The 19,125-nt window shown below is 38.1% G+C and overlaps 1 protein-coding gene across 1 annotated transcript; it reads left to right on the top strand.

Annotated features, from left to right (window-relative positions):
- The first annotated feature begins 2,423 nt into the window (after positions 1-2,423).
- LOC120112761 (syntaxin-52-like) lies at positions 2,424-11,840 on the top strand. Its single transcript, XM_039132599.1, has 3 exons — positions 2,424-2,575; positions 3,954-4,173; positions 11,738-11,840. The coding sequence occupies exons 2-3, from the start codon at positions 3,956-3,958 to the stop codon at positions 11,811-11,813; spliced, it is 294 nt and encodes a 97-aa protein (XP_038988527.1). The 5' UTR covers positions 2,424-2,575; positions 3,954-3,955; the 3' UTR covers positions 11,814-11,840.
- Positions 11,841-19,125: the final 7,285 nt, after the last annotated feature.

The following is a 19,125-nucleotide window of genomic DNA, read 5'->3' as shown; positions in this document are numbered from 1 at the left end:
TGGATTAAAATCAATTATGATCCTAGTATGACTAGGACTTCCTTCCCTATGTGGGACCCACATACTGTATGTGGACCCACGTCCTGCCTAGGTGGGACCTACATACTGTATGTGGGACCCATATCCTGCTTAGGTGGCACATCCCGATCGCCCTCCAGGCCACCTTACCCTTTGCATGCGTGACACGTGGCGAAGCAGGACACCTCTTTTGCTTGCATGTGTGACACGTGGCGGAGCAGGACACCTCTTTTGCTTGCATGTGTGACATGTGGCGGGCCTGGACACCTCACACTCCTCCTGATGTCATCCATGACCTCATCTACCTCATGAGGTCATCCATGACATCGCCCTCCAGGCCACCTCACCCCTTTGCGTGCGTGACACGTGGCGGAGCAGGACACCTCTTTTTCTTGCATGTGTGACATGTGTCCTGGCAGGCACCTCATCGGACACCTCATGGGGACACCTCACCCTCTTCTTGGCCTATAAATAGGCCACCCCTCATCCTTCTTCTCGAACACATGAAGAGCACCAGAGAAAGAGAATGAGAGGAGAGAGTAGTTCTGAAGGTGAAAGCCCAAGAAGGAGTTCTTGAGTTGTGAAGGTCCATCTTCTTCCTTCTTCTCCCTTTCAGCCATTTTCTGCCTCCCTGCGAGCTAGCACTCCCCGGGAAGCTGATCATTCCGGAGCTTCGCGTGGACGAGTCATCGAGGCTGGACGCTTGTGCGGCTGCGAAGCATCCTTGAAGGAACCTCCTTCTAAAGGTAAGAGATCTGATCTCTTTTACGGTTGAGATATGATCTCAATCTTCCAATCACAAGAAGTTGTGATTTATGCATATTTATTTGAATCACACAATCCTCGAGATCTGAGGCTTGTGATATTTGGTGTCAAAGCAAAGGATTAGTGGAGACTATCCGATTCTCGGGAACTCTCACATGTGATCGTGTGACGAAGCTGGCTCTCCACTCGGGGCTCATATGATGAGTGCTTTGATAGGCACGCGCGGGTGTCACCCTATGTATTGGGACTGAGCTCGCACCATATGTGATGTGCAGTTGAAGACTGTCTTCGACTGGTACCAGAGTCAAAATATCTAAAATATCAAGCATGTTTTGGGTTAAAATGTTTAACCCGTTCTTTCCGCATAAAATTTTTCTGAAATTCATGCTTAGCCCTCTGCACGTACACCATCAGTTGATATCTAGAGTGTGCAAGAAGAGAAGTGCCACGTAGAATGCATGTTTGGATGATTATTATAGCTTTAGAGATGCAATTGTCCTAGGTTTAGGGACATTCATTAGATAGTACTCCTAGATAATGCATAGGTGTGAAAATGATGTGTTTGCAAAGGGATGGTCTATAATTAATTAAAAGGGATGAGGAGAGAGCATGTTAGGTTTGAACTTGGGACCTTCTTTTTAGAAGGAAAGGTACTTGCTTGTTGATAGCATGACAAATATTAAATTGTAGTAAATAATACTTGAAAGAATACTATGACACCACTTATGTGAATCCCCTAAAAGTTAGTTAGTGAGTGGTTATTTTGGAGGGTTTTTGAATTTTATTTCATCATCCATGGACAAATTGGATCCAACTTTTAATTTTTAGGAGAATTTATGATGGTTGACATATATATGTTGAATATGTTACTTGAACTTATCTATCATATTAGTAGTAGAGGCTCTTCAAAATTATCATAAGTCTTCTATATTAAACCATGGCATATTATGATTTAGGAATGGCTATCCAGTATCTCTTATCTTTTTAAACCAAATCAACAAATAAGTAAATTAAAGTAGCTCATTTCTTGGCTTATCTTATCATATTGTTAATTTAATATTAACTAACTAATTTTGATAATAATTCTAATTATATTTTGATTATGATGCTAAGTTTTAGAATTTCAAAGTTGCTAGATTTAGCAGAGAAACATAATTTTATGAAGTCTCAATTTATAATCTAAATTTATAATATTTTGCTTGGCATAGAAAAATTGTCAAGATTACATTCAATAAATTTTAATTTTTTAAAATTATTTTATAAAAAATGTTTGATCGTAGAGATGAAACATCATAATTAATTTTTAATAATTATCTAAAATATACCGTATCTCGGCCGGCGCTGGTACATTAATTAATACGTCAAGAGTAGGGCGTTACGTGGACCGGGAACACGAAATTCCGTAACAGAATCCGTTTCGTAAGCATCCGTGGCGCGGTAGAGTTTGTCCCGTTCGCCCGCCCAAGGCTCGGTAAGCGGCTCGCTTGGTCTCGTCCAGAAACTAGAGAGCTGAAGACCCTGAAGGAGTTGGATCGGACCGCGTCGGTTGGGGCTGGTTGGACCTGGTCGGACTCAGTTCACCCGGCCGATCGATAACGTACGGCCATTTGAGAGCGAGCGTAACGGGATTTCTATTCCGTTCCCAACTTTGGACGAGAACGACATTGTCCGACAAAGCCTTCACGCGGAGGCGCGCTCGCTCTCCCGTTTCAAGAAGGGGAAGAATTCGAGAGCGGAGGACAGAAAAAGGGGAGAGAAGTAGTCTCCGTGATCGTCCTTTCCGAATTAAAAGGTCCGTAATCCTCGTTTAGTTCTTCGACTCCCTCTGCTTATTGTTCTCTTGGGATCCTCATGAATTAGAATGCCGATCGGTGTGTTTTTTTCTTGTTTGTGTTTCTTTTTGGTTGAGTTAGTTTAGACGGAGAATTCTGTGTTGTAATAATACTTGGATGAAGGATTTTTGGGGTTTCTGTTGGGGATGGATGGAATTATTTCGACCGATTTCTGGAATTCTGAATTTGTTAGACTTTTAGGGCATGGTTTCGATTTCTCATAAATTTATTTCAAATTATCTTCTCTGATTAGTTTATGGGGTCTAATTTGGTGTTCCCGGTAGGCGGGTTTACTTTTGAATGGAAATTGTGGTATGTTCTAGGATGGTTTGGAGCTGTAGGTGAAGGTTTTAGGAATTCTTTGGTGGGTTTGGAAAGATAATGTTTTTCTTGGCAGATGGTTCCTTATATTCAAGGATTTTATGCCGATTGTTGGGAAGAGAAGCTCATGGGTATCTTCGTGGGAAACCGATTGAATTTTGTTAGAGAATAAGATATAGTATGGGCAGTTCCGATGTTTTCTCATTAAGAGAGCACAGCAGTATTGGAGTGACTTACCCTTATACAAGATGTGCCATAAAATCAACGGAACTTTCTACTTATCATATCAAGACTGTTGGGCAAAGGTGAAGTTGACCACTAAAAACATAGCCACTAAAGATTAACTTTGGATTTTAAAGAGCTCCAGATATGGAAAAATGGAACTTTTGAAGATACTCTCGATAGTACACATCATGAAATGGCTGCTAGGATGGAAATTAAGATTCGTCATCTCGATGCTGGACCCCATACCAGTACCATAATATTACAGTATCAATACGCATGGTGTAGGACCAGTTCGGCATATGAGTGTCAGTATTCTCCCTATATCACATACCGGTTCGGTACCGGTATGATGTGTATGGTCCGTACGCACCAGTACACGACAAACTTTGATGAAAATTGATGTCCTTCGAGGAGAGGAGTGTATAGCTCGTATAGTGTAGATTATCTGACTCGCTTTTTTGTATTCCATGCAATCACAGTGAAATTGTACATTTCATACATGTGGACTACCTTGCTTTATCCTCTCATCTCATGATTTCTATCTTTATTATTGGCGTCTAAACTATGTTTAATCTCCAGCTCTCATTATTTTTATTGGCCCATATGTATATGTATATGTGTGTGTGTACTGTCGGCAACTTCAGTATTATTGTTTATTTGATATTGGCACTACCAATCAAATATTCTTTGTTGTAGATCTCATCTTATCATTTTCCATAGTTTCTTAATATAATATATAAATAGATGATTCACCATGTGGGTGGAATCTAATGTGGTTTGTGTTTTGCACAGCAATGGCGTCCTCTTCAGATTCATGGTTGTGGGAGTTAAATGAAGCTTCCAGGCTTGCTAATGATATTAGTGCCATGATTTCCGAAAGAGGTTCTTTGCCTCCATCAGGGCCAGATATCCAACATCATACATCTTCCATTCGGAGGAAGATAACAATTCTTGGGACTAGACTAGATAGTTTGGAGTCCCTTCTCTCCAAGCTTCCTAGTAAACAGCCGATGTATGTGTCATTTTCAAGATTTACTAGTCTACGAAAAGTGATCTATGATTCTACTAACTTCTTATTTAGCTACAATTGTACAGTCATTAATAGGATATTATGTTTTATCCGTGGACATTGTTACTGTTAATATTATAAATTAGATAAGATTCTCAAGGTGCTTTCTATTTATGTTTATTTTGATTGCGAGATGAAGCCAACTAGACATAGACTTTAAGTTTATCATGATTTGGTACATATTGTTACTTAGCTTTTGAAGGTGTAGAATTTTTTATTTAATATGATATGATCATAGATTGCTTGATACTTGGTAGATACACCAGTTTCAAAGAAATGGAGTTTACTCCTTGAGGTTGGTGCACCTGGTCAGATGTCACTGACTGGTGACTATGAATTTTGTGCAGTATAGCTGAGTATACTCTTGCAGGCTTTCCAATTATCAGTACAACACTAGTTTTTCATGTCCATTTTTTCTTTAATGCTGATTGATGAGAATTATGAATCAGAAAATGGCAAATGAAAATCACTAATATGTGCATGATTTCTGTGATACAATGAACTCTACATCATCATAGACTTGGGCAACTATATATGAATCTTTTATTGAGGTTGGAACTTCTGTAACACTTTGCTGTTCTTATTCAAATATGCTTTTGTCTACATAAATTTAAATTTTTAGTTTTTTCTAATACTAAATTTTGAATAACATATTATAGTCTATGGTATAGAATTCTAGTGCATGTAGTGCAGTGCAAATATAATAATTATAATACAACGCATGTATTGTATTGTCCCATCCTGCTTTTGAAGGTTAGCTATTTAACTATTCTTCGAAGTTACTAGCAAGTGGTTGAACTTATAGTTATTCTAGATTAGGTGTCGATATTGATTAAGAATAAGGATGGTAGAACTAGCACCAACAGGCATGTTGGTCTGCGTCCGGTACAGTACGGTGCTGGTCCGCACTATATTGAACCGCGGCATACAGGAACCACTAGGAGGGAGAGGGCCTGAATGGAAGAAGAAGAGGGAGGAGAGGGAGAGAGGGGAGAGGAAGAAGCAGAGGGAAGGAGGAGGGGAAAGAGAGAGAGAGCTCCTTCTCGTAGCCATGGAGTTTGGGCTAACCCTAACCTTAACTCCATGCCTTCCCCCCTCTCCTCAATGAGCTTTCTTGGATATTTTCCCTTTGTTCCGACTAGTGGAATAGAGGTAGGAGGTGGAGTGGCGCAGATATGGAGAACCAGAAGAAGTCGCTGCTGATCTGGCTTTGGGTCATGGCAAGAAAGTGCGAAGGGAAGTCAAACTTCAGCGAGGGCTCCGCTCAAAAGTTCTAGGAGCGGGACTGCATTAACTTTATGTGGAAGCTCCACCACGGTGAAATTGGTGGGCTCCCTCGGATGGTTCGGGGCACTATCACCAATGCACCGGAGAAGTTCTACAACATCCAGCTTCTTTTGGATTCTAACGACATTTCAAAACTTTCAACAAATGTGGAGCCGGAGAGGGTTTTGATTTCGAAGGGCCAGAGGGGAGCTTTTAAGATTTTGAAGAGAGGGTCTGAATCGTAGTGGTAATTGACCAGTTTAGTTCATATGCTCTAAATCGGCCGGTTCGGCACAGTTCAGCAAACTATGGTCAATAAGGTATAGGGCACTTTGGATAAATATTCTCACTAACCTTATATCCCAAATGTTTCTTCTCTTCACTTCAAGATTTGCTCTTATTAAGGATACCTTGTGAAACCTCCTTGATCTCATAGCTCACACATTTGCTCTAATGCCCCACCTTGCTTCTTAAGGTTAGCTAACTATTTTCTGAAGTAATTGGGTTATAAATGTTCTGTATCAGATTGCAAGCATCATATTGAAGACAACTATTGGTTAAAAAGTTACAGGACTTTGTGGAGAGATTTACGCTGACCTCATACTGATAATGTTTCTCCTTTCACTTGAAGGTGTTTGCTTTTATTATAAATACCTTGTAAAGCCCAAGTTAACCTTCAATCTCACAAATTTTTCAAAAATTCTGCAATAAACCATGTAATCACCTCCTAGGATTCACAACTCTCAAGGTATCATTGGAAGACAAACTCATCTTGGTAGAACGACACCCTCACTTCCTCATGAATCTTAGTTTCTAAAACAAATATCCTGAAGTTAGCTAGAATGCACTGTTTGTTTGTAAACCTATTGTGAAAGGGTTACTACTACATCCAACCAAATTAGTTTTTTCCCCTTTTCTGCAGCTAGTGACTTGTAAAAATTTTCCACCATCAAGTCCTAATTGCATGTAAGCCTTTCAAGGATACTTTTGTACATTCCAAATGAAATGTCACCTCAGCCCCCTCGTCTCTACTTTAACACACAATTCTCTACTCACACACACACATGGAAACCTAGCAAAGAACTACGGTAGTTGGCTTGAAGCAAAGTTACCTAGTAAATACAGTGTGGGAGGAATTTAAGATAAAACTGTTGCCAATTGAAAGAGGAAGAAGAAAGCAACAATTTGTCGTGCATTCACTACAAGTAGTTAGCATCTCATATTTTATCTAGGCTCAAAACCTTTTAGAAGCTCACTATGTATGGCATTTAAGTTTGTTGAACATCTTGATAGATAGAATAATGGTGGAAGGGGTCCCCTTGGTAACTTAACTTTTAATTGTTGACAAACATTATTAGAAAGTATCTTCCGAGTGGCAAGGGCTTGAAATAAAGGGGCTCCTTTTCTCTTCGAAGTATTTTCAGCACTGACATGAGACCTTAATTTCTTAGTTTATGTAAAGAACTGTGCGTAAATTATGTATGTGTTCTATGCAGATGATTGTTGGATCACTATTAAACTTCACTGTAATGAACTTAATAAAATTTAATGGTGGATCGATGTATGTATGAGCTATGAGACAGGTAAAGTAGAAACTAGGAAGCTAGAAGAGTGCTTTTTGTGGAGGCTAGTATAAAAGTGTTTATTCAGCTGGCTTTACAAGCCCAAGATCTTCAAAATGGTTGCAAGTTCTATCTTTACAGGGGTGATGTATGAGTTGAAGATAATGAGGGATTCCTTTTGGAAGCATGTTGTTCAAAGTTGTGAAGTTATTGAGATGCTGTAGTGAAGTTATTGAGGGATTCCTCAAGGAGATCATCATCAGTTTCGCTCTGGAAATCTAGGTTCCTGGTGACTCGTCACTCAACCAAAGAGAAGGCACTGGCTGCAACTCTTCATTCTTAAAATTCTGATTGAGGTTAAGAAAAAGGTAAGTATCTTTATTCTTGTGAATTATTAAAGAGGATATGGTCTCAACATGTCAATTTATATAGAATATGTTGCAGTTTCAGAGAAAGAAGTATCTAAGTGTACTTCTAGAAAGAAACAAGTATCTAAGTGTACTTCTATTCTAGGTTTTACTCTTTAGAAAATTTGGGTGCTTAGCAATGACTTGGTTTTAAGGAGCATATGGTTCATCAAATATTTTAAGAAGGTCATGAAAGAAATTTTAGAGTTTAGAAGATGTAATCCCAACAAAAATAAATGCTAAACCTGGAATTTTAAAGGTTGGAGGAAAGTTAATTTGAAAGTTTCCTATAATACGAGTCAAAGCAGGAGATGGTGGGATTGTAGCAAATGATAGTGGAAGGATTGAAACTGTATGGAGTTGTAGAGCAATCCTACTACTCTTCTTGAAGTTGAGTTAATAATCACCAAGATTCCAGGCAAAAGAAAGTGCAAAAAGATTTACTATATGGTGAAGGGAGAAAAAGAAAGGAAAAATGGATGCTAAAACTACTATCACCTTGCCGCAATGGCTATTGTTCAAAAGGATAAAAGGGGGAAGAGGAGAAGAACTAAGGAGGGAAGATACTGACAAATGTAGGTGTCACATGCTGCAATTGCTGAAAAAACTGGCACCACTGTCTGCAAGTGGGTCGGACCCATTAAACCTGCTGAAAAATGTATCTCGGCTGTCTGCCTAAGTGGGCATGTAAGGCTTGGAAGGCTGCCAATACTAGCATCTGTATAGAATATAAGATTGCCTAGACCTATGCAAGGTGCCCATGAGGCGTCACCATCAGAAATAGCACGTAGGTGCGATACGCCTGGGCCAGTTTTGAACCATTTGGATCAATGAAGCACAATTTGTAGTCCTTGTCTTAAAAGTAAAAAAGGAAAACAAAGTTTCGGTGAGAACAAATTCCCTTGATACTGTAAGGATGTTCAATCTATCAATTTTTTGTTTAAAAGTTTGAACTGTAAGATGTTCGGAATTAAACACGAGCGGTGTATCGCAAATTTTGCTATATAGAGGCTGATCATAGGAAAAGGCTGCCATGGAGAAGACAGTAAAGTACAAAGGCTATGATTTGAATTTCACCCAAAACCCTTAAACTGAAATGTTTCCATAATCCAACCGAAACTAGGACCAGTTAGATTTTCAGCCAAAAACTAACTTATGAGTCTAAAAGGGTAGTATATATGAGCTATCTACGCTAATTTTTGTTATTTCTATGTATCTTTCAAACTTGGAAGTATTTTCTTATATTAAACTTAGATTTTGTGGACTTTCAGCACATTTTCATTGTTATGATCCGAAGAGATTTATAGAAAAATAATGTTTTTGGCATAACTCTGGCTATTCTGATCCTTTAAATTCATGGGCTTTTAGATTATCTTGTGTTAGATTGACATCAAATAATAAAATGATATACTAATATTCTAATCATGACTTTTTAATAATATATGTTTTAAAAATAACTTTTGATTGTTTCGCTGCAAAATATATGAAATGTGACACCCATATGTCAAAATTGAAATAATATACATTAAAATAATTTTTATCTTTTTTGAATTATTAATTTTATTTTATTTTTTATTTTCTTAGTTATAATGGTTTCTTTTATATTTTTCAATTGAAACTACTAAAGCTGAAATTGTTACTGAAATCAAAACCAAGATGAATCTTGGAGAAAGCTTCTCAAGAGATTTTGGAACAAATGATTCCAGATAATGAGTAGTCATTTTGTATGTTATTTCGTCGGGAAGAAAGCGCAAGCTCTTCAATGTAGCTTCAAATCAGAAGAAAGAAAACCAACAAGGAAGTCAAGGATATGCTTTCTTAACACCTCTGTTGTCCATATTTGACTAAAATGCAACCTTTGTTTCTTAAACTTAGGGCAGTCTCAACACATTATACTCATTCTTTTCTGAATTCAAAGTACATAATAGCTTCAACACCTCTTCTTTACTGGATTCACTGTGCTTGTAAAGCACCAGTAAATCATAATATATATTTCTCTAATTAACATAATTGGTCTAGGGGACAGCTTTTCTAAACCTTGACTAGATTCACCATAAAGACCCAAAATTTTCTTGTACATACACTTGAAGGCTAACCAAAACCATGTTTTGAAATAACCATCATGCCATTCTTGTGAATTGCCCAAAATATCTTGAGGAAATTTATCTTTCTACTATATAAAGTCTTTGTTGGCATAGACAAGGAATTATTGTATCAGTTTTCTAAGTGCCAAGCTACAAGGATGTTTGCATAGAACATTGGTGCATACAATGTACCTGTCCATATTGGCAAGTATTTGTCTGTGCTGCCTTGTGTTGTTATATCTCCTGGTGATATACTGCAATAAGATAGGCATGGGCCCATGTCTGTCGCTGTGTTATATGGATGAATTATGACAAATCCTAGATCTACATGGAGTATTGATTATTAAAATTAGCTATTTTTTTGTTGTGGTGTGCTCAAACATGTAACAATGTAGCCTTGACACTTTAAGATAAGGGTTTTGTAGCATACAGCAATGTGCCTTTCCTTTAACATTTTTTCTGTCCATACTAGTGTGTACCATTGCCAGCATGGAATGGTGTAATATGGGTGGTGCACTATGTGAGCATTTGAGCTCTATAGAGATGATACATGACTCAAAAATTATACTCCTAATTGTCAAAATTATAATAGATCTAAATGGGCACCCACTTCTTCATTGATCCTTTTAGTTTCAGTCTTTAGAAGGAGCCTATTTTTTTCAAAGAAGCAATATTTAAAAAAGTTTATCACCTAATCACAAATCTGCTTTCTTTGCAATTAATTCCATGGGAAAAAGAATATTCATATTACTTTTAGCCGGCATTCCTTGGGTTTCTATCTCGTCAAGGGCCTTTCATTTCTTTCATATGTTCACTTTCGTTTTTCCTTTGCTCAATTATGATTCCATCTAAAAACTTTGCCTTGCATAATTTGGTCTCCCAGAAATGCTTGAATTTTCAACTTTTGGATATTACACACTATTTTGTTTTTGAAAAAAAATGAAGATTGCAAATAATGCAGATCAGATTTCGCAACTCTAAAATGAAAAAGGTTTTTTTCACCTGTCTACTTAAAGAAATAAATGGTCCATGACCGGGTCTTTATCCTAGAAATTGTTGCAGGAATATAGGCTCCAGGATGCTGGTTAGTCCATGTTAAGAAACTTATATGCCACGAGAAAGTGTCAAGATCATAAATATTGCAAGGGTCGTGATAAATGAGGCTGTTAAAGTACTGCATTTTTTTCTTTTTCTTTTACTTGCATATAGAATTGAAAAATTGATAATGCCTATTAGACCTGTTCCACAGGTGGGCTGGGCTCAGCCAAAGATATAATTGAAATTAGTCAGGCTCGAACCCGGTCAACTTGGTCTTCGGGCCTACTTCCGATGCCTAAGCCCAATACTTACTCAGGCTTCGGGCTTTGGGTCAGGCCTCGGGCTTTCTGGACCCCTTTTTTCAGTTTAAAAGGTATAAAAATGCTTACAAAGATTAAATATTTGAAAGGGATTGGTAAGGGCCATGAACTTATGTATGGTTGTTCATAAGGAGGGTTGGTGCATGGTAGAGAGCTATTAAATTTTTTTTGCTACCAAAACCAGATTCCTAAGGCAGAAGTATATATTGTATATTATATAAGATTCGGGCGCTCGGCCAGGCTAAACTAAACCCGAGCCTGACCTATTTTAATAGGTAGTCTCATATTTCAAGCCTGGCCTGGCTGTCAGGCTTAAAATCCAAGCCTAGGCCTATCCGAAATGCTTTGAGCACGGGCATGCTAGGCAGGCTGCCTGCCCATGAATAGGTCTAATGCCGATGCAGTAGTGGGTAAGCCAAGAGGTATTTAGAATGAGCATTTGTATTTTTAGCAGTTAGTTGATACAAAAGATTTGATAGAAGTTGAGTGCACCAACTTGCTTTACATTTTTGATGTCCAATACCTTGGAACAGATCATCTGGAAAATATATATTTCTTTTTGTTTGACTACCTTCCTAATGTGGAAGGGTCCTAGGTATATGTGCAATCAGAAAATGAAATCATATGCTTGAGATCTATTTTAAGATGGTGTATTTTCTTTTTGATAAGCACACAGTGTCTCCTGTTGCAATCCTGTTTACCATGCTGATTTAATTTTATAACTTGTATATACATCCTAAAGTATGATATAGTCTGTAAGGTTCCTTCTATAATTTGGTTAGACATGAATACTATTTTCCCTTAACTTATGTTACCTACTGCTTTTGCAGATCTGATAAGGAGTTGCATAAATGCCAGGACATGCTCTCAAATTTGAGATCTAAAGCAAAAACAGATGGCTTCTAACATTGAATATGTCAAGCTTTGCCAACAGGTTCGTTTTTCACATAGCATTCTTTTTGGTATCAATAGTCTATACCCTACAGTGCCACTTAACTTGTAAAGGCCTTCCATTTCTGTGCTATGAATTAAAAATCTTATTTTATCATTAAGGAGTTTAATGGACATGGCATTCTGTTGTTGCTTTGTTACAATTGATTATGTGCACGTAAATACTAAGGAACTCCTTTGTCAAATTTAGGGAAGACTTACTTGGGACAAAGTAAATCAACCGATGAGGTAAATAGAACTGTGGGATTGGATAATTATGGTATTGTTGGTTTACAGAGGCAGATTATGAAAGGTATTTTCATCTGACTCGCATCACATTGAAGTTGTTGTTTGATTCTTACATGCTGTTTCCTGTGACATGCAGAGCAGATGAGGGCCTTGAGAAATTGGAAGAGACAGTGCTGAGCACAAAACATATTGCATTAACAGTTAACGAGGAACTGGATCTGCATACAAGATTGATTGTATGTATCACCATGACACCAGGATAACTTTTCAACATGTCTGACAGCATCTTTACTACTATAACTTTTCATGCGCTGGTACAGGATAACTTGGACATCATGTGGACTTAACCCGGTTCAAGGCTTCAGGTATTATCATTCTTTTTCACTAGATTGGCTTCTGTGAGTTATATAGATGGCTGATTGTGTTCTCTCTTAAATTAGTTGCCAAAATGAGATTTATTAAATTATTTAAATTATATTGTCAAAAATAAATTCCAAATACTGGGTCGAAAATGTATCTATCTTTATTTTTGTTTTTAAAGAAAAGAGATATGATCCTAGATAAAATGGCATTGAGACAAATCAACTATACTTGGGTGTGATCTTGAGCTAGCTCAGATCTGCTTGAGCTCGGCTCGGTATTTCTGTGAAGCTGACTTGAGCTCAAACCTTGCGCTCATCACTAGCTGCTATGCCAAGTTCAAGATCAGCTTGTTCACATCTGATTTGGCTCAAACTCAGATTTATTAAACTCAGTGGTGGCTGTAGTTGTCTGTGGCGGTCTGTGGTGGTCATGGAGAGTAGGGCAACGGTGAAGAGAACAATCAGCAGAAGATGGCTGCTTGATGGAAAATTGAGTTGGCAGAGCAACCAGGTTGTTCAAGTCAATGACAAAGGCAAAGGCCGAGGGGCCAAAGACAAGCAGTGAGAGGGAGCGTAGGAGGGAGGGAGAGGGAATGGAAGGAAGTGGACAAGGAGGATGGTGAGAGAAGTGGAGTTGTTTTTAGGAGAGCCAGGGCCGGTGGCTTATGATCTCTCTCCAAAAGGCTGTGGTTCATCTCAGCCATTAGATGTCCATCTAGTGTGTGAGATATAACTAGACTTTATAAATAAATAAATTATGTAATTTATGGTTTATCTTGATTTTAATCATGATTAGAAATATAGAAGATCATTTAAAAAGCAAATGAAAATCATTTTAGCTTATTTTCTACATTAATGATCCCATGATAAGTTTATATAATAGTATTGAATTTATATAATTGAGCTGAACTCAATTGAGCTGGTCCCAAGATCAAAATTCAGCTCTCTATATTTTGAGCTCCACAATTTAGCTCAAACTTGCTTGTTTGCTCGCCAAGTGTACTCGTGTCTAGCTGAATTTTGAGTTGAACACAAGCTGCTCACAGACAGCTCACTTATTTGACAGCTCTAATCTATATAACTGCTGAACTAACCTCTGGAAACATTGGCCCATGGAAAGTAAGCTGTCTGTGTATGACAAGTGGCATCAAGGTTGTGTATCTAGCATTTGGCATGTATACCTTGACACAAAGTTATATGATTAGGGCCCCTCTGTATCCATTAAAAAAAAGGACTTGCCTCTGACTGGAAAAGCTTGATTTGTTATCCATTTGAAACCCAAAGTTTGTGTTCTCCTTCGTTTGCTTTCTATCTCAAGCAAATAATAGTTTAAGCCCCAAGGATGTGAACAGAATTAAGCAAGCCAACCATTCTGTCAGGCATTAGGTCTTCCTTGACTTACCTTTATTTTATCTTTAATGCAGAGAGTACAAAGGAGGCTGGCGATTCTTAACAAGCGTACAAAAGGAGGTTGTTCATGTATGTGCCTGCTCTTGTTGGTTGTTGCTATAGTGATTCTGGTTGTTATCGTTTGGGCTCTTATTAAGTACTTGTAGAAGTGGCCACCAAAATTGATCTCTACACTGCTTAATTTGTCCTGAACTTGCTTTTAATATCAAGGAATCAATAAGAAGCTAGCCTTGTGCGATCAATATTTGAGGTTTCATTTGGTTTTCCTGTGGTAAAGCAAAACAATCATGTAAAGCTAATGTCTATAGTGTAACACTAAAGTATCCTATAATTGTTGGGAGTGTTTTCATCTTGAGATTAGAGTTCTTTTTTAACTTTTTTCCCTCGAGCACAGGTGATTGATCCTTTGCATCTGGCATTTTCTCCTGGGCACAGCATATGTTGGATTTTGCATTTTTTTTGCACGCCGGAATACATTGCAAAATATTTCTATACCATGGAACATGCCTCGAGCATCATTGTGCTTGGCATGAGAACAAACTTCTAGGAAGTTGGTGAACAATGCCAATCATCTGTGAATTAAAAGTGTCATTCTCAGAGTTAGTCTGCTTGAATCAAGTTTGGTTTGATTTTTTATATTTGGCTCATTCTAACTGGGTTGAGCTTGCTTGGACTAGTGAAACTCTTCTTTAGTTTACAAAATTTTAGGAGCAAAACTATTTTAATGTTTACATATTTTTCCTGATGAACCAATACTTGCAACCTAAACAGCGGGTCCGCTGCCTTGCCTGTATATATGGTAAAAGTTTAACATCTTATTAAACCAAGATTTTATTTGAAATAGACATGCATTGTAATTACTAGGAGGGTCTTGTGTTAGCAAAGCTATGACAACAGTGGAATCACCCCTGTCTGCTACTTCAGGTCAAATTAAGTTTGAAGATAATGTGGGAGATGCCCTTCCAGGCTAGGCTGCATGCAGCTTGGAAACCAAAACTCCGGACAAAGGCGTGTAGCCAACAGGCAGCAACCTAGCAGAGTTGTGCAAGATGAATTTTGTAAAATTTTTCCAAATTTATCTATCTATTCTATTATATTTAATTTATCTATTGTTTTATGTTGAATGACATTCTTCATTTCCACATCAATCACTGTCAGTGTAAAGCAGTAAATTGGCTGGCTATCATGGTTTTGGCTGTTGGACTTTGAGAGTTAAATTACAATTTGTGTTTAGAAATGGCAAAATGGTGTTAAAATATTGCATGTACTGAATTCCATAAATAGGGTCCAAAATCTTCCTCGGGATTTTTTGCCAATTAATTCTTTAGATGGCTTTGTTGTGCCGATGCCTACACGCACTTGATCTTGAGCCTAGTATGTCTTGTGTTAGCGTTTAATTTGTTTCAGGTTGAACTGAGTCCAATCCTTGTTAGACAAAAAGGTGTTTCAGTTTTGAAGCCATTTGTAATGGTTTCAAAAATTTTATTCGAGTTGGGCTTATCCATCGCCCTCTTCGATCTGCTATTTAATTTGCAAACCATCCTCTTTCCTTTCCATCGGTTGCCTTGCTTGTGAGAGTGTTTGTATACTGACTTTCTTCTCCTGGAACCATGGTAGAAGGTTAAAGTTAGGTACTCTGAGTGATTTGTGTAGTAAACTTTCATTCACTTGCTCTCATTCCAAGTAATAATTTTTGCTCACAACCAGCGACGGCTGATCTGTTGTTGGCTCTTCCTCCTTGCCCTGTTTTTCTTGCACTGTAATAGGGATGATACTAGTTTTGGTCTGGATGTTTTGATTGGCTTTAATTCTATTGGGTTTTAACACAATCATCATCAACAGTGTATGCTGTGGAAAATATCACTACCGCCCGATGAACCCTCTTCCCATCACACTATGTAATAACTGAATCACGATGTAAAACCACTTCTATTAACTGAACCACAGCTATCAAAAACAAGTCCAGCAGCCAAACAGCTGAAGTGGCTATACAAGATTCCACGGAAGATTCATTCATAAAACCAGCTGAACCACAATTTAACACCTGGAACCAGCAAAAGGCATTCCAAATGTAACCACTTGCAACAGCTGTCATATTCGTCAAAATTTCATGCATGCAAAAACTAAATTAACAACCCGTAACATTTTAACCGGCAATATACACAATTTCACAAGCTCACATCAAACTAGTGTTCAAACTCGAAAAATGTGAGCCATAGGCAGCCATTTGCATTCTAATAAACTATTCACAACCAAAGTCACATACAATGATACATGGTCAAAAAGAGCCAATTCCTTGAGTTTCAAGGATGAAAGCTAGAGTACTCAGGGGCGGCTCAATATATTTAGGGCCTAAGACGAACTCACCAAGAAAGACCTTTTTTTTTTAATAATAATAAAAAAATCTTAGTAAGTGCAAAATACTTTAAAAATTTATTTAAAAATAATTCATATGTTATAGAGATGGGCGTTTCTAATGGTATGTTGTAGACAATCCATACTTAAAAACTAAATTTGATTTTTCAAGAATGGGCAATAAGAGAGAAGTTTTGAGACAAGGTATGGGAGGTTGGCATCAGGTGACAATCAACCAAAAAAAAGAAATTGCATTAATACAGACTCACAAATCAACACATATAGAGACCATGCAGACTCTGAAACAACAGTTTCAAAAGTTATCGGACTTTCTTGATCCAGCCTTTAGATAATCAATATTTATAAATTTGATTCCAATCATAATAAAACTTAAGCATTTGATCATAATTCATAACAACTGACAATATCTCTAGCTCTTTTTTTCTATTGTTATGTTTTACAACCAGCTGATCTCATGTCGATGCCTTCAACTGGGAGGAACAAAAAATTGCCAGCAATTAAGTCCTCCTAATGCACTCACAAATCAGCTTTTTCTGGAGGGAGAAAGGGAAAAAATCTTTCTCGAAGCATCAAAATCGCATCTTGAGCTTCCTTTTGACTCAGATGAGCATATATTGACACCCGTGACAATAGAACGAACACATTACAGACAATAACTTTTCTCCTACTCTACGAGCTCCCACAAACTGCAATGCTAAAACTGCCGTCCGTTCTGCAGAGTAAATCGCAGTTTGTCCCAAAATTTCAGATAAAAAAAAAGAAGAAAATTCATGCACATGACCGCTACCAAGCAAAGCGACGTGCTCCAATGTTCTCATCGGATGACTAATCGATTAGCAACATAAAAAGATGAGGGATAAAAGGAGGAATTTCTTGAGAGACCAAAGAGGAGGAAGCGGACCTTCTTTTCCATGGACTACATGAAGTACTCCACCAGCACCATAAATCGCTGCTGCTCTTCCGCCCCTTCTATCCCCATCTTTATTCCCACGAACCCTTGGGCGGTTTTCAGTGTTGCTCTCTGCGTACTGCAGTGGGCCTTTCTTTGGGCCGAGGTCTTAGGCGGCAATTTCAATCGCCCAAGTAGAGATGGGCATCGGGCCGTACCGAGCTCGGCCCGGCCCAGGCCCACCGGGCCATAGACTAAACGGGCCGTGCCTGACCCGGCCTGTTACTAAACGGGCCGTGCCTGGCACGGCCCGCTTAGCCTAAAAGCTAAGCCCGGCCCGGCCCGAGGCCTGTGGGGTGGCGGGCCGTGCCGGGCCCTGGCACGAGACGGGCCGTGCCTGGTACAGCTCGTATGGCAAAAAAAAAAATAGCCGTTACGGACCGTGCCAGGCACGAAACGGACCGTGCCAGGCACGAAACGGGCCGTGCCTGGCACGGCCCGTCTGGCTACCAAAAAATAGCCGTTACGGGCCGTGCTTGGCACGGCCCGTCTGGCAAAAAAAAAAAAAACCGTTGCCATAATGGCTATTTTTGGTTTTTTACCTAAAATACCCCTCCCAACAATCATAAAACGGCTAATTTGAGGGGTATTTTGGGAAAACAATATTTGGAGTCCTATAAATACCCCCTTTCCTCCCTCATTCTCACCACACCAAACCAACTCTTCTCTCCTTCTCTACTACTACTATTTCTCTCTTCTAGCAATATTTAGCAAGTGCTATTCTAGCAATTTAATTTTTAGCTTGCATTCAGCAAGTGTTCAAGTGCTACACAAGAGGAGGTTCTTGTTGAGAAGAGAAGGAGGTTCTTGTTGAGAGCACAAGAGGAAGCTCACAAATCTCGGCTCTACCTCTGGTCCTCTATTCAATCCCTCCTTGTGGTTAGTTTTTATTTTTTGCATTCATCAATTTAGATATGTCATCTTTTGAAGAAAGTCATTTTGGTATTCCTCCTGTTTCTGAGGGAGAAGAAACTAATCCCCAACCCCATGTTCCTAGTTCCTCTAGAACTAGTGAACCGAGTGAAGATCAAACCTCTTCTCGTAAGAGACTAGTGCTGTATGGAATGAATTTGATAGAATTATGGTTGATGGAGTCTGGAAAGCAAAATGTAAAAAATGCGCCAAACTTTATAGTTGTAGTAGTAGTGGGGGAACATGCCATTTAAAAAGACATCAAGAGAGTCATAGGATGCATGATTCTCGTCTTCAAAATACCCTTAATATACAAGGGGGATCACTTTTAGGTAATTTTGCATATAATCATGAAAATCAAAGAAAAGCACTTGTAAAATGGATAGTTAAGGATGAATTACCTTTTAGTTTATGTGAATCTTTTAATTTTGAAGAATATGTTCAATTAAACCTACAACCTGCTTACAAAAGAACTAGTAGGCGTACATTTAGAAGAGTAGCTATGACTAACTTTTTAGCAATGAGACAAAGTTTAATTGAAACACTCTCTACTTTAAATGTAAAAGTTTCATTAATTTCTGATATTTGGTCAGCATCTGCAGGTAGTAATTGTTTTATTGCAATTACTGCTCATTATATTGATAATGATTGGCAATTAAATAAATGTATTCTTGCTTTTCGTGCTTTTGATTTTCCACATTCTGGGCAACAAATTTCAAATGCCATTTATCAAACTGCATGTTCATTATAATATTAATGATAAAATTATGTCTATTACTTTTGATAATGCATCTAATAATAATTCTGCTGTTACATTATTAAAGGACTCATTGCATCCCATGTTAAATAGAAATTTATTGCATATTAGATGTGCATGTCATATCTTAAATCTTTCTGTTCAAGCTGGCATGGGCATGATTCAAGATGCCATTTCAAAAATTAGAAATGCAGTTTCTTTTATTCATGCTTCAAGATCAAGACTTCAAGAATTTAAGGAATTATGTATAAATCATGGTAAACGTTTTAAAAA

The sequence above is a fragment of the Phoenix dactylifera genome, chromosome 12, assembly GCF_009389715.1.
Source record: "Phoenix dactylifera cultivar Barhee BC4 chromosome 12, palm_55x_up_171113_PBpolish2nd_filt_p, whole genome shotgun sequence".
Taxonomy (NCBI): Eukaryota; Viridiplantae; Streptophyta; class Magnoliopsida; order Arecales; family Arecaceae; genus Phoenix; species Phoenix dactylifera.
This window is presented reverse-complemented; position numbering and strand designations above follow the sequence as displayed.